Source organism: Hordeum vulgare, chromosome 5H (genome assembly GCF_904849725.1).
Source record: "Hordeum vulgare subsp. vulgare chromosome 5H, MorexV3_pseudomolecules_assembly, whole genome shotgun sequence".
Lineage (NCBI taxonomy): Eukaryota > Viridiplantae > Streptophyta > Magnoliopsida > Poales > Poaceae > Hordeum > Hordeum vulgare.
Window position 1 is genome coordinate 430,841,844 of NC_058522.1, and position 24,584 is coordinate 430,866,427.

Genomic DNA, 24,584 nt, shown 5'->3' on the forward strand with positions numbered 1-24,584 from the left:
CTTCGAGGACGTTAGAGCTCCTTCATGTGGATCTGTTTGGGCCTCCTTCATGGGCAAGTCTTGGAGGGAAAAAGTATGGCCTAGTCATTGTTGATGATTACTCAAGATATACATGGGTGTTCTTTCTCAAGTCCAAGGACGAGACAAAGATCACCTTCATTGATTTTGCCAAACAAGCCCAGCGGAAGTTTGACAAGGACATCAAGGCAGTAAGAAGTGATAATGGCTCTGAGTTTCAAGAACTACACCCTAGAAGAATTTCTTAGTGATTAGGGAATTGAACATCAGTACTCAGCACCTTACACCCCTCAGCAAAATGGTGTGGCAGAGAGGAAGAACCAGACACTTGTGGAAATGGCAAGGTCCATGTTAGACGAATACAAGTCACCACATAGTTTTTGGGCTGAGGCCGTCAAGACAACATGTCATGCATCAAACCGGCTCTTCCTTCGATCAATATTGGAGAAGACTCCATATGAGCTTCTAACTGGGAACAAGCCCAATGTTAAGTACTTTCGTGTGTTTGGATGCAAGTGTTTCATCCTCAACAAACGGGAACGGTTAGGAAAATTTCAATCCAAAACAACTAAAGGAATTTTTGTTGGCTATGGGTCAAACTCTCACGCCTACAGAGTCTACAACAAATCCACTGGATGTGTTATAGAAACATGTGACGTGGCGTTTGATGAATTTAACCGCTCCCATGGGGAGCAAGTTGATCTAAATGATGCAGGTGAAGAAGACTCCCCACAAGATATCTTAAACATGGGTGTAGGTGCACTTCTTCCCATGGAACAAAGACCCCATGATGATGATGAAGATGATGAGAGTATTTCTCATCCTCAAGACAGTTCACTGCCCGTACCTCCACAAGATACTAGCACACACATCATGACAGTTGTTGAGGATCAAGTGGGAGAACATGTCTCTCACTCTGATCACACTCAAGAACAAGTTGATCTTCAAGAGCTAGACCAAAGTATGGGTATGTTTGATGATGAACCTCAACAGGTGCAATGCGAAGAGGAATATCTTCCTCCGCACATAAATGATCCATATGTTGAGGACATTGATGATGGAAACGAAGTCGAACCTCGTGAAACCCTGACCTCCATCATGCCACGTGTGGCCGGTCGTGTTGATTTTGATCAAATCCTCACCGGTGTGTCGGAAGGTAGAGTGACTCGTAAACAATTAACAAACTTTTGCGCTCACTTTTAATTTGTCTCTAGTACCGTGCCACACAGGGTTCAGGATGCATTGTGTGACAATGACTGGCTCCTTGCTATGCAAGAGGAGTTAAACAGTTTTACACGCAACGAAGTATGGTCATTGGTAGAACGACCAACTGAGGAACATAATGTCATTGGAACTAAATGGATTTTCAAGAACAAGGAAGATGAGAATGGGACTGTCCTACTCAACAAGGCAAGTTTAGTAGCATAGGGGTACTCCCAAGTTGAAGGTTTGGACTTTGGTGAAACTTTCGCCCCTGTTGCTCGTCTTGAGTCCGTTCGCATTTTATTGGCCTATGCTGCTTTCAATGGTTTTACTTTGCATCAAATGGATGTGAAAAGTGCTTTTCTTAACGGTCCTCTACAAGAAGAGGTATATGTATCACAACCACCTGGGGTTGTTGACCCTCACCACAAAGACCATGTATACAAACTTCACAAGGCTCTCTATGGCCTCAAACAAGCACCCCGTGCTTGGTACGATCATCTTAAGAAGTTCCTACTCGATGATGGCTTTGTGGTGGGGTGATCGATCCCACTCTTTTTACTAAGAGGGAAAATGGTGATTTGATCTTATGCCAAATCTATGTAGATGACATCATTTTTGGTTCTCCTAACATCCATTTATGCAAGAAGTTTGCGGCTTCCATGACCAAGACCTTTGAGATGTCACTCAACACGGACTTGAAGTTCTTTCTTGGTTTTCAAATACAACAATTTCAAGAAGGGATTTTCCTATCTCAAACTAAGTACCTCAAGGACATTCTTGAAAAATTTGATATGACAAATGCTAAACCAATGAAGACACCCATGGCCACAAATGTAGTTCTAAATGAAGACACAAACGACATTCCTTTTGACCCATCTACTTACCGCTCCATGATTGGTTTGCTACTTTATCTTTGCGCATCTAGATCGGACATCATGTTAAGTGTAGGCATATGTGCTAGATTTCAAGCTTCCCCTAGGGAAAGCCATCATACGGCGGTTAAGCATATTCTTAGATACCTTCTTCACACCCCAAAGTTAGGCTTATGGTACCCTAAGGATGCAAAGTTCGATCTTATTGGGTACTCCGATGCGGATTGGGCCGGTGACAAAGTGGGACGGAAATCCACTTTCGGTGCATGTCAGTTTCTTGGACGCTCCTTGGTAAGTTGGTCCTCGAAAAAGCAGAACCGTGTTTCTCTCTCCACGGCCGAGGCCGAATATATTGCAGCCGCAAGTTGTGCAACCCAACTGCTATGGATGAGGCAAACACTAAAGGATTATGGTATCACTTATCGACACATTCCTCTTCTCTGTGATAATGAAAGTGCCATAAAGATCTCCGAGAACCCCATTGATCACCCTCACACAAAACATATTGATATTAGGTATCATTTATTGAGAGACCATGTGCAAAAGGGTGACATTGATATTACCCATGTGGGTACCGACATGCAGCTAGCCGACATTTTCACCAAGCCACTTAGCGTAGCTAGGTTCTGTCAACTTAGGCGTGAACTTGGTATCTTGGAGCTTGACAACATAACTTGAAACCTTGCACACATACACACACTCACATTATGTTTGTGTCTTGATGTGGGCATGCATTTAGGGGGAGTGAGTCTTAATTTTCTGTTTTTTTGAGCTTACAAAGTACGCATAAATCAATTTCTGTCCACAAGTGGTATATGTATGCTTGTAGGCAACTATGTTCGTACTTTTTGTGAGAAACCATGAAAAATCATCATCTCATCATCAAAAATTTCAGAACCAGCCTCTGCCTCCTCCTCTCTCTCGGTCGTCCGACGTGTCTCGGACGTCCGGCGCAAATCTCATTCCGGTCGTCCGATGGCACAATCCTCTCCGGACGTCTGATGCATGTGGGACGTCCGACGCTTCGGGGCCTATAAATAGCTGGGCGCGGGGCTGGGCTTTGCCCTAGCCCTCACGCGCCCCCTTTTTCCCCTACCGCCGCCGCCGCCAGCTCCGGAGCACTCGCCAGCACCGCCCCTTCCGAGATTTGCCCGATCTCCTCCGCGGATCCTTCTCTCCTTCCTCTTCTTCCTCCGCGGGATCCATCTACAGGTATCTCCTCCGTTTCCCCTCGCGTTTGGTTCCCTCTCTCCCAAGTCTCCATGTTCGTTCCTATGGTTTGACCATGTTCGTTCCTCATTTGGGGTTTCCATCCGTATAGGTTGGTGTGTACCATGCCCAAGACCAAGCACGCCGCACGAAAGAACGTTGCTGGGTCATCCTCTCGCGCCCCTACTAGCACGGGGTCAGACTCCGACGGGCCACGTCGTCCCTTCAAACGGACTGCCCGGCGTTCTCCGCCTCCACAGCTCCCCTCGTCGTCTGATGGTGATGACTCCCACTTCGAGGATGAGCTTGCCGCCGAGGACCTTGCTGACCAGCCCACCGATCGGAGGTCCAAGCCAAAGCCCGGGACTCGCAGGGCGTCCTACATGCCACCACCTCCTCCTGCTCAGCCCGCAGGTGAAGCTCGTCGCATCTCACTAGAACCCCCTGCTACCTTAGGTCGTGCAATCACGAACTTCACCACACTTGCCAAGTCGTCATACCTCACTTTCCGCCACGACATTGATCAATACGCTGTCGTACGTGACTCTACGGACTCACGTTTCCGCACACACGTCCAGGTAGACATTTTTACTACAGTCATAGTTCCCAAGGGTTTATTTGTTCATCTTTATATAGATCTTGAGCATATTCGCATGCACCCGGCGAAATACCCGGGTGCCATTGAGCTTATTGAGGCATCGGGGCTTGCTGCTCCATTTGCCTTTCATCGCGACTTTAATGTTGCTGCCATTCACCAGTTCTATGCCACATGCTTCTTTGCTCCAAACCACACTGTTAGCTGGATCACCTCTGATGTTCGCTTCACAGCTTCTTATGATACATTTGTTGCCGCACTTGGTTTCCCCAACTCCGGCTTCAAAGTACATAGGGATGATCCTAACCATGCGCCTAAGTCCATTGAGGCGTGTGGGTATCTTCTCAAACCACTAAGTGAGCTTGATGCGGATGAACGCATGAAGGACCTTAACCAGGTATCCATCTGGCGCTCACCTTACTTCATCATTTTTCAGTGTCTCATCCGCACCATCTATCCCAAGATGGGTGATAAGGGCTCTTGCAGTGGCTATTGTATTGACATCATGTCTCACTTGTACGAGCACCCCAAGAGCAAAATTAACGTGCCTCATTTTCTATGGCATGAGATTCGGCTTGCTAGCTTTCAGTACAAGCGAGCCTTTCCTCATGCCCCCTTCATCCAGGCTCTTATTAATCATGTTGCTGATTTCTCTGTGGCTGTCACTCACACACATCGCAAGTGGGTCATTCCCGCTCACATGGCGGATAACTATGCTCCCAAGAAAGCCCCATCCTCCACATCCACTCGCCGCACTGCTGCCCGGTCAGCCACCCCCTCATCTAGCTCCGCTCCTCTCGGTCGCATTGCCAAATTCCTTGGAAAGGCACATTCTGCTATGATGAAGGCCGTCTCTTTCCAGTGTGGTCAAACCCATGATGTGGTTTCTCGCTTAGTCTCCTCCAAGAATGCCCTCAAGGATCGTCTGAGAGCCTCGGGCGCTCTTGATGTGAGTGATGATGAGGCCCCTCCTGCTGCTCCTCCTACTGACTTTGGCTTCCCATCTGGTCCTGAGTGGGCTGATTTCCTTGACGAGGCTGGTGGAAGAGGCTTGCCTGACGATGGTGATGATGCTGATGATGATGCTGATGAGCTCTGAGCGTGGTTGGTGCTGTTGGTGCCTCCCTTTTTGGTACTTGGTGCCAAAGGGGGAGTAATGTATCGTAGTTTTCTAGTCTTTGGAGATTTAATGTAATGGATAAACTCATGTATGGCTACTTATGAATGATTGTGATTGCTATGGATTGCTATGATATCATCATAGACTATTATGTTTTGCTCCACTACTTCTATGATGATCTATTGTCTTTCTATGATGATATATTATCTTTACATGTTGATGCATTATATGTTCGATAAACACATTAAAGGGGAGCTCCGATATTTTATCATGCACATACTAAGGGGGAGCTCCGTACTAAATATCTCCTAGGCTATAATGTATGTTAAATCTTTTTGAGACCTATGTATATGTTGTCATCAACTACCAAAAAGGGGGAGATTGAAAGTGCATGCTATGCCCCTAATCGACTTTTGGTGTTAATGACAACACATACATAGGAAACTAATCCTATTTGTTGAGTGTATCTCAGGATGGCAAGTACTTTAGTAGATTGAGAATTATGTGCCAAAGGTGGTCTGAGAAGATCGGGATTTATATTTCAAGAAGGCTCGGGATTGAGAAAAGATGATGTAGACTATCCTTTTGAGTTTACTATTATTGAGTATAGGGATCCCGCACTATTAAGAGGGGATCACAGGTTTTGCGATAAACTTGCTCATACCATATCTTCACTATCCTTCCCAATACCACATATTCTCTACTCTGTTCCTATCTCAAAACAGGTCTATTGCCTCGGACTTCCGGCTCCCTCCGGACGTCCGAGGGCCGGACGACCGACATGCTTCGGAAATCCGGAGCCCTCCACCAGAAGTATTTGAGTCATATAACTCGGAATTCCGGCTCCCTCCGGACATCCGAGGGCCGGACGTCCGACCAGCTTCAGAAATCCGGAGCCCTGCACCAGAAGAACATGAGCTCTATAACTCGGATTTTCGGCTCCCTCCGGACGTCCGAGGGCCGGACGTCCGTCCCTTTTCGGAAATCCGGAACCTCCCACCAGAAGAAGTTGAGTCGAATAACTCGGATTTCCGGCCTTCTCCGGACGTCCGGTCGCTGTTCAATTCACAGTGTTTCCAGTCATAGCTACAGTCCTCGGACGACCGACCCCTGTCGGACGTCCGACCCCTTGCAGACGCCCGGACTTCCGAGAACTGTCGGACGTCCGGACCCTGTGTGACTTAAAGTGTCCCCAACGGCTGTTTTACACTCCCCACTATATATACCCCTCACCCACTTCGTGAGAGGGTGTTCAACACAGCTAGAATACATCCAAGAACACCTTTCTTCTCACTCACTCTTGTCTACACCAAATCTTAGATCCCAAGAGCATTTGTGAGTCCCTTTGAGTGTTGTTCCAATCAAAAGATAGATCGTCTCCCTCTCCTCCTTCCCACCAAAGTGATTTGTGATTTGAGCAAGTTTTGAGCAATCCCCGAGATCTTGTTACTCTTGGAGGTTGGAGACTCCTAGGCGGTAGGAGTCTTCGGAGAGGAATCAAACCATTGTGATTTCCTCGGAAAGTTTGTGAAGGTTTGGAAGCCACCTCAAGGCTTACCACTAGTGGTTGAGAAACGCCTTCGTGGAGTTATCTCAAAGAGAGAATAGGGTGAACCTTCGTGGCGTTGGTGTGCCTTCGTGGTAACATCCGCCCCTCTAACGGTGACGTAGCTTCCCTCCAAGGAAGTGAACATCGGGATACATCCTTGTCTCTCTTGGAGTTTCGGTTATTCCTAACCCTAACTCTCTACTTGTGTTAATCCTTATTACGTACTTGTATTTGATTATTGTTTACCGCTTGTCTTACTTCACTCTAAATAGCTTACTCCTTGTCGTAGCAATTATTAGGCCTACACTCATATTCCGCACTTTTGCCTAAAATTGCTTAGTAATTATTAAAATTTGGAATTGTACCTATTCACCCCCATCTAGGTCCATCTCGATCCTTTTCAACCGCACAACACAAAGTAGGAGGCTCCAAGCGACACCTAACCAATCTAGGAGGCACCACTCTCCAAAAGGTAATAGGTGTGGTAGAACGATGAAGTCCTTGCTCTTGTGCTTATAAAGATAGTCTCCTCAACACAAAATCACTCTCTCACAGAATAGGCATGGGTTGGAGAGACTGATTTGGTGGAAAGCAACTCGGGGAGGCTAGAGATCAAGTTTCAAATGATTGGATTGGAATATCTTGGTCTGAACACATGAGTAGGTGTCTCTCTCTCAGAAAAATGGATTTGGCAATGAAGTGTGTGTTCTGAGTGCTTCCTCTACGAATGAGAGGCAGGTGGAGGGGTATATATAGGTTGTCCCCAAAATCCAACCGTTATACCTAATGTGACCAACTCGATGTCACCAAAGTCATGAACTCGATGGTACCGACTTGTACTAAAGGCAATAACTTTTGAGTCTCGGTGAAACCGATATACACAACTTGGTTGCACCGAAAAGGTGGCTAATAGTCAGATGACACAACTCAGTGACACCGATACTCAAACTCGGAAATTCTGATTTTGTGTAACGAGGCAACAAAAAGTTGGTCACCTAAACTCGGCAGCACCGATACAATTTCGGTTGCACCAATTTGGTAGGTTTGGCTAGGGTTCTGTCTGAGATGAAAATTGGTAGTGCCAAAATGATAAAGTTGGTGGCACCGATTTTGAGTGTGAGGCTTTGGACATAATAGTGCTTTGGACATAATAGTTATGTTGGAAAAATGACTGAGTATTTTGGTGGCTATCTCTGAGCACTTGAGCAACCAGTTCATTTTAATACCTCACCCGTTTTTACTAGTACTGGCTTTCCTGTGGACTCAAAAGTGATCAAATATAAAATGAAGAGTCTTCTAGCTCAAAGCTTGGGCCAATCCTATTCCTTTCTTGCATCAAGGGGCATCTCCACATAATCCTTTAGTCAATGCTCTCTATGGACTATTCCTGAAATATACTATGTAAAAGTGTTAGTCCAAGAGATAATGTATGTTGTCATGAATTATCAAAACCACGAAGGGGGCATATGTGCTTTCAATGTTATTATCTTTGATTTTACTAACCCACATTTTAGTGAGAAGTTTGGAAGGTTGATGTCCTAGAATTATGAGATGTCTATGATGTGTGAGCTGAAATTTTTCCTTGTTTTGCAAATCAAACAAAAGAGAGAAGGTACGTTGATCTCTCAAACCAAGTACACCAAGGACTTGATCAAGAAGTTCAAGATGCAAGAATGCAAAGGTATGAAAACTGACATGCCTACTAGTGGGCATGTTGACCTCATTAAGGAGGACAAACCGGTTGATCAAAAGGTTTATTCATCAATGATCAGTTCATTGCTATATCTATGTGCCTCCCGTACCGATATCATGTTGAGTGTTTGCATGTGCGCCTGATATCAAGCGACACCTAAGGAGTGTCATCTAAAGGATGTGAAAAAAATTGTCTAATACTTGATACATACACCAAACTTTGGCATATGGTATCCCAAGGGATCTACTTTTAATCTTGATGGCTATTCCAACTCGGACTATGTCGGAGAGAAGGTTAATAGAAAATCTACCTTGCGTACATGTCAATTTCTTGGGAGATCTTTTGAGTCTCGGTCATCCAAGAAACAAAACTCAGTATCCTTATCTTGTTGCAAATATGCCCTAGAGGCCATAATAAATTGGTTATATTATTATTTTTCCTTGTTTATGATAATTGTTTATTATCCATGCTAGAATTGTATTGATTGGAAACTCAAATACATGTGTGGATACATAGACAACACATTGTCCCTAGTGAGCCTCTAGTTGACTAGCTCGTTGATCAATGATGGTCAAGGTTTCCTCGTCATAGACAAGTGTAGTCACTTGATAATAGGATCGCATCATTAAGAGAATGATGTGATGGACAAGACCCAGACTATGAACATAGCATATGATCGTGTCAGTTTATTGCTACTGTTTTCTGCATGTCAATGTATCTGTTCCTATGACCATGAGATCATGCAACTCCCGGACATCGAAGGAATACCTTGTGTGTATTAAACGTCGCAACATAACTGGGTGACTATAAAGGTGCTCTACAGGTATCTTCGAAGGTGTCTGTTAGGTTGGCATGGATCAATACTCGGATTTGTCACTCCGTGTGACGTAGAGGTATCTCGGGGCCCACTCGGCAATACAACATCATAATAATCCTTGCAAGCAATGTGACTAAAGAGTTAGTCACGAGATCTTGTATTACGAAACGAGTAAAGAGACTTGACGGTAACGAGATTGAACTAGGTATGGAGATACTGACGATCGAATCTCGGGCAAGTAACATACCGATGGACAAAGGGAACAATATACGGGATTAATTGAATCCTTGACATAGAGGTTCGACCGATAAAGATCTTCGTAGAATATGTAGGAACCAATATGGGCATCCAGGTCCCGCTATTTTTTATTGACTGTAGAGGTGTCTCGGTCATGTATGCATAGTTCTCGAACCCGCAGGGTGTGCACACTTAACGTTCGGTGATTCTAGAGTAGTATTGGGATATGTATGTTGGTGCCGAATGTAGTTCGGAGTCCTGGATGAGATTTCAGACGTCAGGAGGAGCTCCAGAATGGTTCGGAGGTAAAGATTTATATATGGGAAGTCCTATTTTGGCAACCGGAAAAGTTTCGGGTTTTATCGGCATTGTACCGAGAAGATTCTGGAAGGTTCAAGAGGGTTCCGGAGGAGTCTGGAAGGGTCCCTCCAGCCCCTAGGACGTGCATGGGCTGTAAGGGGGCGTCCAAGCCTTGTTGGGCCAGCCCCCAAGGGCCCATGCGGTTGGGAGGGAAGAATCCGTAAAGGGGAAGGCACCTCCTAAGTGCCTCGGGGAGGGAGGAAACCTCCCTAGGCCCACACCCCCTCCTTGGAGGAGGGGCTAGGGCTGCGACCCAACCCTCCTCCTAGCCTCCTATATATAGTGGGGGAGAGGGAGGGGCTGAACACATCAATTCCCACGCCCCAGTGGCAGCCCTACCTCTCCCATAACTCCGTTTTCTCCTCAGATCGGTTCCGGCAGCTCTTAGCGAAGCCCTGCTGGCACTGCTCCACCATCATCTCCACCATGTCGTCGTGTTGTTTGAGACCCCATCTACTTCTCCTTCCTATCTTGTTGCATCAAGAAGGAGGAGACATCACCGAGCCGTACGTGTGCTGAACGCGGAGGTGTCGTTCGTTCGACGCTAGATCGGTACGGATCGTGATGAGATCGTGGGACGGGTTGCGATCTGGATCACGAAGATGTTCCACTACACCAACCACTTTATATACGCTTCCGCTTAGCGATCTACAATGGCATGTAGAATCACTCTCCCTCTCATAGATGATCATCACCATGGATAGGTATTGCGTGTGCGTAGGAAAATTTTGTTTCCCATGCAACGTTCCCCAGACGAAAACTCTTAAGTATTAAGGCTTTCATATGAAACACGTTCCATTGTTGTGTGATAATGAATGCAACATTCATGAACTATATATATTCAAGTGTGACATCATTCCATTCGTGATCATGTTGGTAAAGGAGATATTAATCTCAAGCATGTTCGTACCGACAAACAATTGGTTGATATCTTTACCAAGCCACTTGATGAGAAAGTTTGTTGTCAGCTCAAGAGTGAGTTGAACATCATCAATGCTTAAAACTTGAGCTAGACTCACTCGGATGCATGCAAGGGCGTGAGCTTACTTGATTATTCCATGATACTATTGATATGACACTATCTTATATCTTGGAAAACTATTATTGCATCTAACCTTGTGTGGGTACTTGGAAGAACAACACTTCACAAAATTGCCATCAATTCACATCAAAAGCAATCTTGTCATGGCCAAGTATTAACAACCCTTTCTTCGGATATGATGGAAGAAGACAACAAATCATATCCTTGACAACTATATAATGATAAATTCACACTTGTCATTTAGATATATTCTGTTCTTCCTTGCATGACTAACCAATGTAGGTGAAAAGTGAACCAAAATGACGAGGATAGCTCCAAACACAAGATGATCTTCATCAACGTTGAGCATCCACAACAAGTTCACCGACATGCCACATCATCAACATCATTTGAAGGCATGTACTCGTATCCTTGATAAAGCTTTACACCAAGTCATGAGGTAAAGCAACTCAAGTGAAATGAAGACATTAAAATACTTAATCGAAAAATGGTAACACCATTTTGCGCTCAGCGATGATTATGACCTATGATTAAGCATTCTTTCTTGACTCCTCAAGTCAATATACTCTAATATAGGTGACCTAGTCACCGCCCAACATCTAGATGAAGATTCTTGTATGGTTCAGACTTTTGTTGCATGCTTTCTTGGAACCATTCAATTCTCATCTACATTTATGTATATATTTCAAAAACAAAATAAATATCTTTTATTTTTCACAGTTTTTGGATATTTTCTGTCTCTTTGAGTTGATACGTTGATTTTCATTGCAATTCGATCTCTCCAATCTAGGCAAATCGGTCCTACCGATTTCTCCAAGAGGCTAAAACTTCAAACTCGGTTCTACCGAACCACATTGCCTCAGAGACACCGAATTTCAGTTCTTCCTGAGACCTTAGAGAATTTTCTGGATTTTTTTGCCATAAAGGGAGAAACTTCTAAGTAATCCCACACTTTTATGACTTTCTAAGTTATTATCGATCACTTCCATTTATGCCAAAGGGGGGTATAATCTTGGTATCCCTAAATTTCCAGGGGGGGTATTTCAAGGAACTCTTATCTATACTCAAGGGGGAGAAAATTTCAAGGAACCCTTATCAAAGAGAGAAGAATCCAGGATCCCTTACTCTCAATGAATGCTTACTTCTGACCTTTTTGGGAATTAATGCCAAAGGGGGAGATATATCAAAGCTTCTAAAATTCTTACACCAAAAGGGGAGATCTACAAAAGGGAAGATCTGCCAGAGGGGGAGATATATCAAAACCTTACACATTCAGGGGGAGAGTTACCATTAAGGGGAGAGATATCGAAAGTTTTTTGTTGAGTTCTCTTGCCTACTGGATTGAACTTGTCTTACCATACCTATGCCCAATATCTACATGCTATGGTTCAGGGGGAGAGGTAATCTTACATATTCATTCTTAAGGGAGACATTTTGAAATTCTCTTGGAAGGCATATTGAAGTTCTAAATCCTACATATACATATTGAAGCTTTATTGAAGCTCTTCCATGTCTTGGTACTTTTGAAGCTCTTTGCATCTTTACAATAGAATACTCTTATGTTATATAGCATTTGTTTTCCCAAGTGTATTCCTAGTGCTAAGATGCTCAAGAACCTCAAGGTAAGTATATGCATCATATACTTGTTCAAGATGGTCTCTTGTCTCTTGCACGTATTGTCTGCAAGAGTGAGTCTTGAACAAGGAAATTTTTCATTCACGTATGTTTGATGCATATAGCCAAGATTCACATGACTTGTCTTGTCCCTTCTACTATCTGTGTGCACATGCATTCCAAAGCAACTATCCTTTAAAAAAGATTGCACACATTTAGGAGGAGCTTGTATTAGTCATGTATCTCTCAAAGCTCTCACATTCTAGTGCTTATCTGAAGCTTTGACTGTATGTGGTCATCAATTACCAAAAAGGGGGAGATTCAAAGCACATATGCTCCCTTAGTGGTTTTGATAATTCATGACAACATACATTGTCTCTTGGACTAACACTTTTACCTAGTATATTTCAGGTATAGTCCACACAGAGCATTGGCTAAAGGAGTGTGAGGAGAAACCCCTTGATGCAAGGAAATGAATAGGATTGTCCAAGCTTCAACCAAGAGGACTCTACATTTTATATTTGTGAGAAATAAATTTTGAGTCCATAGGAAAGCCAATACTATTAAAAGGGGGTGAGGTATCTATGATGAATTGGTCGCCCAAGTGCTTAGAGATAGCCATAAAAAATACTCAGCAATTCTCTCACAAAATCTCTATCCAAAACCTACACATAAAAAATCGGTGCCACAAAGAATTCCATTTCGGCCCTACCGATTTTCCACAGACACAACCTTTGCCAAACCCTAATATCTCTGTATCACCAACTTTCACTTCGGTGCCACCGAAAGTCAGTGACCAACTTTCTGGTGTGTCAATTTCAAGAATCGTAATTTCCGAGTTTTAAAGTCGGTCTCACCGAGATTTGGAAACTACCCTAGGTCATCATATCGATACCACCGAGATTATCATATCGGTCTCACCGAGAATTCAAAAGTTGCCACATTTACACTCGGTACCACCGAGATTCATGTCGGTGTCACCGAGTTGGGAAATAATGTTGTAACAGTTGGATTATGGGAGATGCCTATATATACCCCTCCACAACCTCTCATTCACGGAGGAAGCACAAAGAAAACACACACACACACACACAAACTTGCCATATCCATATTTCTGGAGAGAGCCACCTACTCATGTGTTGAGATCAAGATATTCCAATCCCTCCATTTGAAACTTGATCTCTAGCCTCCCCAAGTTGTTTTCCACCCAATCAATCTCTTCTACACATGCCAAATCTATGAGAGAGTGATTGAGTGTTGAGGAGACTATCTTTTGAAGCACAAGAGCAAGGAGTTCATTGTTCTACCACATCTATTACCTTTTGGAGGGTGGTGCCTCCTAGATTGGTTAGCTGTCGCTTGGGAGCCTCCTACTTTGTGTTGTGAAGTTGAACCAAGAAGTTTGTACACGCAAGGAGATCGCCTACTTCTTGAAGATCTACCTCGAGTGAGGCTAGTACTATGTGGACGTAAGCCATGATGGAATAGACAAGGCCGCTTTTTCGTGGACCCTTTGTGGTGGATCCCTCCATGGACTCTCGCGGCCATTACCCTCTGTGGGTTGAAGTCTTCACTAACGTGGACGTATGATAGCACCACCTATCGAAACCACGCCAAAAAAATCACTGTGTCTATCTTTGTGTTTGATCTTCCTCAACTCTACTCCTTACTTACATGCGCATAATCTTTACTTTCCGCTGCCATATATGTTGACTAGCATGTGTAGGGTGTACTAGATTTGTTAGAATTGCTAAAATCTACCGACCATTAAAATTAGGAAAAGGCTAGGATTTAATTTTTGTCAAGTAGTCTATTCACCCCCTCTATACATCCCTTCTAGTGATCCAACACCCACGCAACTTTTCGCTTCATTCGGTGACCCCACGCGCCCCCAGCGCGCAAGGTCCAGCCTGGGTCCGACCGCGCCAATTTCGGTCCAAACCGACAAAAACGAAATCCTGAGGGCAAGACTGGGTGATTTTTTAGTGCCTGCAATTAAAAAAAGGGTCTAGGAGGGCCTCTTGGGGGCGTGACTGGAGATGCCCTAACAAGACTGCAAAGTCAAGAGGAATGCATAGCATTCTTTTTTTGAAATGGATGCAAAAGTTTTATAAAAAAGAGAGAATTGTTCAATTAATTACAAAAAACCAAACGAAAACAACACAAACATGCCATAGACGAGCTACTCACATGACATGAAAAACCGCCTAACACAAGGGAGGGATGTTTTGGCTCCGGGGAGCATTTGCTCCCGGATTAACATTACCGCAAAAAAGTGGTGAAATGTTTTCAAACAATTCTAAACTTTTTCGTGAATGTCCGTGTTAGTGTGACAAGCATGCTTGACAATTTTCATACAAAATGGAGCAGTGGTTTTTCATCGGTGAAAATAACAAATTTGGGTGACATTTCGGGGTAAGATTTGATGTTCAAATTTGTTAGTTTGCACAAGCCAAATTTTTTAGCCTTTTTGCCCAAAAATTTGCAGGTAGCATTAGAATGCATACAAATTTTCTTGGAATTATTTTGACATTTAAAAAAAATATTTCCCGCGAGCCAAATTGGATTTCCCCTAACACTATAATGTGAAGCTGCAGCGGTGGCCTTTCCAGTTTGGAGTAGTGGACGAAAATTACGAAGCTTGCGCTTTAAACGTAGGTTCTGCAGATCCGATTTACAGTAAGAGGGGCACCAGATCTGTCACAGCACTACCTTAGATTCGCATCATGCTGACGAGAAAAGATGAGATAACTGCCAGTCAGAATGCGCACTCTGTGGTTGGAAAGTGCTTTTTTGCGCGTACAAGTCATTTGACCTCTGAAGTCGTTGTATAACACCCAGGCATATACAAAGTGTTTTGACCTTTGTTGACTCCAGTCATGGCCCATGACGATGAAGAGATGATAATGCAAAGTTAATTAAACGAGCGTGAAGTTAACTGGTACTAACATTTTTAGCTGGCACTGAAAAAAAAAATGTATACGTGCCGTCAGTGTTGCCCATGAACTCGCTCGAGATATACCAAAACACCAATGCAACTCGGACACAGGTACTCTGTAGCCTGTAGTGATTGATCACCATTACGCCCTAGTCACACCTCAGCTGCGCATTGGAATGGGTGGAGCTGTGAGCTGGTCACCCCATAGAATGATTCAGTTGCATTATTGCTTATCAAGATTCAAGAGATAGCTTCCTTCAGATGCCACACCTCATAACAAAAAAGAAGCAGAAGAAATAACATGCCACGCGCAGACATGCTCATGATATCAGCCAGTGTTAGCATCACCCGGCCGGAAATGGTATCCATCCATAGTTTCATAGTACTTAATTTCATGTGTCTGTCATAATTGCAGACCGGATGGCTGAAGTACTAATTGCTAGTACTACTGCTTGATTACAAGTGAGAACCGGGGACTGTATTAGAGGACGGGTGACACTTGGCCTTCTTCGATAGATATATGAAAATAAGTACTCCCTCCGTCCCAAAATTCTTGTCTTAGATTTGTCTAGATACTTCGTATCTAGTCACATTTTAGTATTTTGATACATTCATTTTTAAGCAAACCTAAGACAAGAATTTTGGGACGGAGGGAGTACAAGCTAAACTTTTATCCATCTTAAGAAGTTTTCAACCAGCTGCTAACCCAGGAAGGAATGGAATGTTAGGTTGGATGTTCTTTTTTTCTGTGTGCTAACCCAGAAAAAACAAATTTATTTTTACAAGCACATCTCTAAGCATCTTGCATTGTATATGGTCTTAGTACAAATGTACTAGCTTTCATTACTAAATGTACCTGCTCATGTTTCTGATGTGGATGCGCATTCTTGTACATAGTCAAATCAGCTCAAGACTTTAACTTAATATACATGAGATAATAATTCTTCTCTGGTAGAGCTGATGCACATCAGCACATGTATGTAATTTCTGTCATGTTGTGGTGTTGCTCATCGCACCAGAGATGGCAGTCTGGAAACCCAAAAGATGCATACAATAACGGCCAAAGCAGTTTGCACTTGCCACTTGCAAGGCAACTTTTCTTTTCAGGTCTCAGTCAGCTACAAAACCAGCATATCTGTGCGTAACTCTGCTTTTCTGGATTTGCACACTCAAATATCTCGAAAATGCAGTCCTGATAACACAGTTAAGGACTTACAATTGACCTGCCCGGAGGTCTCTATCTATGCGTTCCGCGTTAAATGTTCCTGGAATCTCCCTGAAGTCTTCATTAAATATGGAGTATGCACTGCGTGGAAGATAAAACAATTTTAGAAACTTGAAAGGGCAAGAGAATGAAGTGTAACTTCCCAATACACTCTCCATTAGCACAATTTTGGTTATCAGCATGAGCTCCGCAAGATTTAAAGTCATTTCAATTTTTAGTTTAAAATGTAAATAGCAGCACTTGCGAAATTCAGTTATTTTATTCCTACCCAAAACACAACTGTAGTTTGAGAAATAATAGTATGACTGCTTTATCCACAGCTTCTGCCAAAAAGAAAAGGAGCAGATTTTAATACTAGTCCAGGCAGCTTTTAAATTACTACTACTAATGCTGATGAAGCATTTATCTATTCTTCACAGCCTCTCTAATGAAACTCTTGCAGAACTTCTATCCAACAAGTAAAACTACAGAATACCAATCAATATGCTATATTGCAAGAATAAAACTATTCCGATGGCATAGACCACCATTATGTCGCTAATATTTATTTGTTCTGAATTAAAAGCCAACTTTTCACTCTAAAATACAGAGTGAAGGGCATACTGTTTATTTGTTCTGAATTAAAAACCAACTTTTCACTCTAAAATACAGAGTGGAGGGCATAGATAACATACCTAACATCACCTTGTTGTCGTCTTCCAAGGTTAAGAAGTATGATCAAGAAACCTGTCGCAAGTATCTGGGCAGACAGCAAACAGTATTACCTGTCAATAAACTGAAATCTAGCACCAATTCGAACATTGCTAATTGCACTATGGAAACTGTAGCACCATTTCTACACACAGAATCCATACATTAGAGATTAGACATAAGAAATTGACAAAGGATTACATGTACTTGACTTCTATGGCTGAGCCATGAATTAAAGGACAATATAAAGAATTGAAAACAACTTGAAGGAAGGTAGTAAACCCCGGGTTCTAGTTTTCCAATCAACGTACAGGTACTCTTCCCGTGTCTTGAACTAGACAGAAATTGATATGTATGTTCAAACTGGCTCAAGATATGTTTTGAAAATGCTACATGTACCTCGGCACAATGAAAAGCTCGGATACTGTTATAATAATAATTTATTGGAGAAGCAAATTAGGGAGTTACTTACATATAAAGGTCCAACCTCATACTTTCGAGCAATAGGCGCCAACAGGAACCATAGCGTGATAATAATCCATGCTTTCATAGTGACAGAAAATAGTGCCATCAACAAGATATCTGCAGAAGTGGAATTCACAACACATTGGTCATTTGCACAACCATTTTACAGAAAATAAGGGTGTGTCATATACATTACCGGGTAATCTCAGTTTTTCTCGAAGAAATATGAAAATTCTTTTCTTCCACCAAGTTGTTGTTTGAGGTATTTTGAACTTCTACATGATGGACCAATAACTGTTATATGGAGCATGGATTGGATATGCAATATTCATCGAAATATTTTGAGAAGACCTTACCAGTTCTTCTTCATCAGCGGAGTCGTCATCATCATCGTCGCGGAGATGCTTAGCAGGTGGTTTAGGTGCCACGGCCACTATAAGGCTATCTACAGAAATCACGATGTAAAGAGACATAAATAAGCGCACACAAGATATATCAAGTGCACAAAAAAGAACTTGGTGAAACAGCCATTTAACTGCCCTAATGGGAAATTTCTTGCACATAAGATGTATGTATGTGATTCCAATTTCCAAAAGTGGATGAACATCACTAACAATCGTGGAAAGTATATGAAACAAAATTTCCTACGAACAAAACACAAGCTATGAAGGACGATGCGAGCTTTGCATCTAGCACGACAACCAGGACGGGAAAGAGAAGGGGTATGTGTGGCTGGTTAGTTTACCCCCGTCGCGGAGGTTGACATGGGTGTCGTCTCCCCAAGGGAGAGTCGTCCCCCGGAGGACCAGGCGGAGGCGGTCTTCTGGGAGACGCCGGTCGAGAGCGACGCTGCGGCGCAGATCGGCAACCTACGACGAGACCGATCCCCAATCAATTAGGGTGGGGCGATGCAAGAAGAAGGAGGGTGCTCTGGGGGCGTTACCGACCGAGATAAGCGGGGGGAGGCGGATGGTGGTGGGCCTCGACGGACCAACGGCGCGCAGCTTCACCTCTACCGTCGTCTCCGGCTCGTCGCCCGCTGCGGCGGCCATGGTCTTCTCCTGCTCTCTTCGGTTCCTCTTTCTTCCCTGTCTTGGATGGCCCAACGGAAGAGGCCCAAAAAGGCTATCTACACTGTCCAGTTGGGCACGTTATTTTTTAGCCCCTTCTGGTTTTTCCGGATTAAAGTGCTGCGCGAGAGCCGATTGGCTGAGGAACGGAGGTTCGAGGGAATAATGGAGGCGGCGTCGGCGTCGGCGTCGGCGGCGACGATGGTGTTCGTGTACGGCACCCTGAAGCGCGGGTTTCCCAACCACCCCCGCCTCGCCGCCTTCAACTGCCCCTTCGCCGGAGCGGCCTCCACCGCCGCCCCAGCCTCCCTCGTCATCGGGCCCTACTCCGTCCCCTTCCTCCTCCCCACCCCGACTCCGTCCTCCGGCCGCCTGGTCTCCGGCGAGCTCTACTCCGCGTCTCCCAGCGCCGTCGCCGACCTCGACTTGCTAGAGGTATCCTGTCTCCTCTCGGTTCAATACACGTCTCCTTTCCAGTTGAGACTGAGCAATCTCGAATTCTCACCCGACTCGACGGCAGGGCACTCACCTCGGCGTCTACGAGCGCCGGCGGATCACCGTCGTGGTTGACGGGGCGACTAAAGAGGTGGAGGCAGAGGCTTACTTCGCGAACGCGAGCTACGCGGAGGCCCTGTGGCTGCGCTGCGGCGGCGAGGCGGCCGAGATCGCGGAGTACACCATGGAGCACGCGGGCAGGTACGTCCCGCCCAGTGGCCGCTCTCCCGGCGTCTCCGGGCTCATGGATGCCGTCCGTGGCTTCCTCGCCACCGCTCCGCCAGCGAATTGAACCGATGCCGTATTTCCTTCCGATTGTTCTGTGAATGGACTGAAAAATAAGATGTGCCATCGTACCTAGCATCCAATGCACACCTATGTTCACCCATTACATTTCATACCGACTTCTGAATTGTGGGTACCTTTTTATTTGGAGAAGTTGCTGCTTGAGTAAAGTGCGCATTAAGGATTGTAAGATGACGTTAACTGATTCTATCTATAGCATGTTTTTGTTCAGATTGTGATGAGGCTTTGCTAGTGAGTTGAGTATTCATAACTGACCCACCTCCACGCTGGTGAAAACCGCGAAAACCTCCTCTCTCTCATACTAGAACTTGCGATATGCAGAACTTGGAGAAGCCTATAGGTGCATGGCGTATGACAGTGAAATGCATAAAACCACCACCATAATCGTTGGCTAGGTTCTTACACGCAGACTCACTCTCCCCTCTCGCGATTCCTCTCCTCGGGTGGCGGTTGCGGTGACAATGGCCACACGCGACTAGAAAGATTGATGTGGCAACAACATTTTTCGTTATTGACGGACCTCTTTGGATCTCATGAATTATAGGGTTTATGTTCAGATTATTCATGAGAATTTTTTTGGAGTTTTTTTAATTATTATTTTATTCTTATTTGCATCATTATTATAACTTCGTAAATTTCTGTGGTCTACATTTGGTTTGGCCAACTAGATTAATCTATCGTCAATGAGAGGGGTGCGTTGTATTGGGTTCAATCTTGCAGTATTTCATCCCAGTGATATAAAGGGACATGTCACGTATTTGTATTACAACCACTAAGGATAAAACAATGGGGTTGATTCATATTAATTGGACTTTCTTTGTCTACATAATGTCATTGTTCTTCAAGTATTAATCTGTTTTACTCAAAGTTTTAAATAGCGGGCTACGCCATTTAGCGGCGGCTCTGCCAACAACTAAAAGAGGCTATAGCGGGCTATGCCATCATTTAGCGGTTTTACAAAATAATGAGAAAAACAAAATATAATAATACAATCAGGTATCAAATATATATACAATATACATATACTGCATAACAACAAAAGGCACACTTGCACAGTAGGTAACTTGCACACTTGCACAATCTAACACTTGCACAGTAGGTAACTTGCACACTTGCACAATCTAACAACCAGCAGGACTAAAGTCACACTTGCACATAACAAAAGTAAGATGGCAAACTACATACGAACAGCCATACAGTTGCAGTGCATCAATCTGAATCACTAGAGGCATAGTTAGACTCATCTTGAGCTTGGTCATCTGATTCCGAAGATGAAGAACATAGCATGGGATCTTCTTCAATGCTGTTAAGAAGAGAGTGGATGCTCTTCTTCCTCTTCTTCTTGGCTACTGCAGACCTCTTTCTTTTTCTTCCTTGTGCTTGTGATGTTGAAGTCTCTTGTTGAGCTTGAGCTTCATTACCTAAATGTTCACTGGCATTGTCATTAGGAACGATCCCAGTAATGAACTCATTGGCTTCATCCTCCAGAACATCATCGATAACCTTCTCTATAGGATCCCTGTTCTTATTTGCTCTCTTATGCTGCAGCCTCGCGTTGAATTTGACGAAGACAAGATCCCTCAACCTATCACTGAGTAGTCTATTACGTTTTTTTGCATGAACCTACATAGTGAAGAAAAATTGAGTGTAGATGAAAACAAATCAAGGAACACATGAGAACAAAAATAAACTATTTTGTAGGCATTTAGAGTTATAGTTTCCTTTCTTACTTGTTCGAATGATGACCAGTTTCTCTCACAAGCTGAGGAGGTGCATGTCAATGTGAGGATCTTTCTTACCAAATTCTTCAGCTTGGGTGCTTTTGTGCCATGATTCAATCACCATTTTGCTGCATCAAGTCATTCATAGATTATTAGATATATAGTTATATACTTACGCATATACAAAATGGGAAATAGGGAAAGTTTGAAACTGGTTTAAAACAAATTGTACTAACCTGGATCAAAAATTTTGTTTCTTCTCTGCCGCGTGGCAATGTCCGTTCCAAAAGAGTGGGCCTCTTCTTCATATATGTTGAGTTCATCAATAATCTCTTCTTGCAACATTTCATCTTGAATCATCCTTGTAATGCAATGGATGACCGCTGCTCTGAATGATCCATCATTCTCGATCGCATTCTTGTTTGGATAGTAGTAGTAGGGATTGAGAAAGTACCCAGCCAAATGTAGTGGCGTCTTCAGTTTGTTGTCCCACCTCTTGTCAATGATATCCATAACAGCTTTGAAGCGACTCTCATCATTGTCAAACCTCAAACAAATTTCCTTTCTCGCATCTAGCATACAACCATGGAAGACTCCCATCGCCGGCACATCACTATCCACCCTTCTCAGCACATTAGCCATTGGCTCAAAGAAATTCACAGCAATGTCAACACCTTTCCAAAAGGAATCAGTTTGCACAACCTTTTGAGCTTTCTTACCCTTGTCCTTCTTTAAGTACCCCATGTCATTTAGCTCCTCTGATCTGAATAGTTTAAGCACATCCTTCTTGTTGTCTTGCAAACCTTTTAGATTGAGATAAGCCGTGGCAAATCTAGTAACACCAACACAGACCAAGTCTCTTCCAAGAGTTTTCCTCATCAAAGCCAAAACCCTCGTATGAGCATACAAGAACACGGTCACTTGCCTTGCTAGGACAATTGTTTTCTACAAAACTTGTAAATCTGAGGACAAAACTTACAAATCTGAGGACAAAACTTGCCTGTCGATGGGGTCTGCTGACTCATTGTAGGCTAGGAGAAGATGGCTGGAGAGGGGGCGTCACTGGGAAAGGGTCGTCGGAGAAGGAGGCGTCGAGGGCGGCCGCTAGGAGAAGCAGGTGTCCCTGCAAGGAGGGCTTCGCCAGCACAGGGAGTGTGGCCGATGGAGGGGGAGTCAACGAGACGTCGCCATCGCTGCGTAGTTGTCGCCGCCACCAGCCTCCATAGCACTTTTTGGGGGGGAGGAAAGGAATACGGGGTGGGAGTGTGGTGGTGGGGGTAGGTTTAGGGTAAAAACGTGTGGGGGTGCCGTGAATTGGATTTGGGCTGAAGCTTTGGACCGGCCCAGCGGGAAAAAAAGCGCTAACGCTAAATTTTTACAGCGCTAATGACAATTAGCGGCGGTATTAGCGGCTTTTCCCATCGAGGCTTAAAATCACCTAGCTGTAGCTGGAAGGGGGAAAATGCTATAGCTGCGCTATAGCGCCGCTATAGCCCGCTATTCAAAACTTTGGTTTTACTTAATACTTTTATACATGTTAAATAGCGGTTGATGGGTGGAGTAATCTCTACTATTAAAGGGGGATCGAACGTCGTGATGGTTCGACCAAAGCGATGGTTCGACCTCTCGTTTGCTCGCCCCCCCCACCCTCCTCGTACTTAAATCAGGAAAACCCACGACCCCATCCCCGCACTCGTGCGAACCGCTCCTCTCGTGCAGCCGCACCACCCCCGCGCAGCCACCGCGCCCTCTCCCTTCCCACCGGCCCTCCTCGCTGCCGCCATCGCCCTCGCGGCTCCTTTCCCCGTCGCCCTCGCACTAATACGGCGACCAAACACGCCCCTAGCCGCTTCTTCGCGCGGTCGCGCCTCATCCTCATCCCAGTCCCCGTCCCCTAACCCTAGCTCGAGGACGCGAGGAACAGCCGGCGGTTCGCCCGCCGCCGCGCCCCCGACAAGCTAGCGCGCTAATGCCCTCCAATGAGAACCCTCTTCACTCCCCGTCGCACCATTCCTTCACTCTTGGCTGCTGCCGCTCCGCCCCCTACCTCGCTGCCGCCGGCGCTCGCCACTGTCCTGACCACCACCCACCGGCTGGAGGCCCACGCCACTCCTTCACCTCCACCACGTCGCTGTCATCGTCACCGGGAGGATCAACGGTCGACGCTCGCGTAGCTGCTCCGCTCGAAGGCATCACCATCGATGAGAGGAGCACCGGACCGTCGTCCTCCTGTTCGTGCACCTCCGTTAGAGGACAACTCGAGGTGAGCCGCCCCTGATCCGTTGCCTGGGGCGCCCATGGGCTCCCTCCCTGCCAAATTTGTACTCCTGTTCGTGCACTTCACAGAACCTGATGCAAATAGTCCTCTCCCCTTCTAGGGGTGTGTTTGGTTCAAGGGATAAACTAGGATGGCTATGGCCTATGGGTATCCCCAACCAGCTGGCTATGGATAGCCTTTTTTTTGGTTGGCTTGGTGTGGTTAGCCCATATTTTGTTTGCTTTGAAGGATAAAATATGATTGTGGATAGTTCAATAAGTGTTCGGTTTTGGAGAGAAATCAAGAATAAAAGGTGATGCGTCAAGTTTGTATTCCCTGTCACCATGAAATCTTCTGCAACAGAATGCCAAAAGGAGAGGATTAGTGCACAAGAACTTGCAACACAACACACACACAACTAATCAGTACACAGCAGCACACACACCATGCATCGGTACAGTACACAGCAGCATGCACACCACGCATCCATTCATATCAAGCTTCGGCGGCGCATGCTCTCCTTTGTCTGCAGCCGCTCTCTCCTCGAGCAATAGCCGCGCTGCCTACTCAAGCCCCGGCAGCGTTGCCGATGCTCGCCCTCCTCGAACCTAGGTCCGCGTTGCCCGTGCTCGCCGATCCAGAGAAGCGGACTCACCGGCCTCTTTCTCATGCCACCATGCGCCCATCCTTAGTCAACACAACGCTGTCGCGCAGCTACAGCCAATGCGCTCCCCTCGGGCGGCCGACCTCGCACCTTCAGGCCGCTGGAGTCGCCACCGGACATTCGCTGCTCTAGGCCGTAATCCGCCGCTGCCGGCGCCGGCCTCGTCGCTTGGGGAACAGATCGAGCCGAGTTAAAGAGGCACACGAGGGGCTCGAAGCTGGTTTATATCTGCACGTCACTAATTTATCACCTTCTGAAGGTTCTTTTTAATTCCACACACCTTGCCTGAGCTGAACCTTTTCACCTATTGGCACTTGCAAAAGCTGCTGCTAGAGTATGGACAGATGGACAAAAGAAGAGAGTGCACGTATACATGTTCTTGAGCACCGGGACCATTGAGGAGAAGGTTGTCAACTCCAAA

At 45.0% G+C, this 24,584-nt stretch overlaps 3 protein-coding genes across 4 annotated transcripts; 1 reads left to right on the top strand and 2 right to left on the bottom strand.

The window, feature by feature from the left end:
- Positions 1–16,324: 16,324 nt before the first annotated feature.
- On the bottom strand, positions 16,325–18,702 carry LOC123397227. 2 transcript variants are annotated; one of them, XM_045091858.1, is made up of 7 exons: positions 18,598–18,702; positions 18,396–18,519; positions 18,007–18,095; positions 17,847–17,925; positions 17,658–17,767; positions 17,170–17,234; positions 16,325–16,576 (listed from the first exon to the last, which is right to left on the bottom strand). In XM_045091858.1, exons 1-7 carry the CDS (start codon positions 18,700–18,702, stop codon positions 16,483–16,485), a joined length of 666 nt encoding a protein of 221 aa, XP_044947793.1. In that variant the 3' UTR covers positions 16,325–16,482. The 2 variants fall into 2 exon arrangements, with proteins under 2 accessions (XP_044947793.1, XP_044947794.1); XM_045091859.1 differs by lacking the exons at positions 16,325–16,576; positions 17,170–17,234 and adding an exon at positions 17,241–17,330.
- Positions 18,703–18,747: 45 nt separating this feature from the next.
- On the top strand, positions 18,748–19,731 carry LOC123397228 (putative gamma-glutamylcyclotransferase At3g02910). Its single transcript, XM_045091860.1, has 2 exons — positions 18,748–19,155; positions 19,241–19,731. Exons 1-2 carry the CDS (start codon positions 18,748–18,750, stop codon positions 19,505–19,507), a joined length of 675 nt encoding a protein of 224 aa, XP_044947795.1. The 3' UTR covers positions 19,508–19,731.
- A 1,611-nt stretch (positions 19,732–21,342) lies between these two features.
- On the bottom strand, positions 21,343–22,039 carry LOC123397229. Its single transcript, XM_045091861.1, has 2 exons — positions 21,479–22,039; positions 21,343–21,370 (listed from the first exon to the last, which is right to left on the bottom strand). The coding sequence occupies exons 1-2, from the start codon at positions 21,984–21,986 to the stop codon at positions 21,360–21,362; spliced, it is 519 nt and encodes a 172-aa protein (XP_044947796.1). The 5' UTR covers positions 21,987–22,039; the 3' UTR covers positions 21,343–21,359.
- Positions 22,040–24,584: the final 2,545 nt, after the last annotated feature.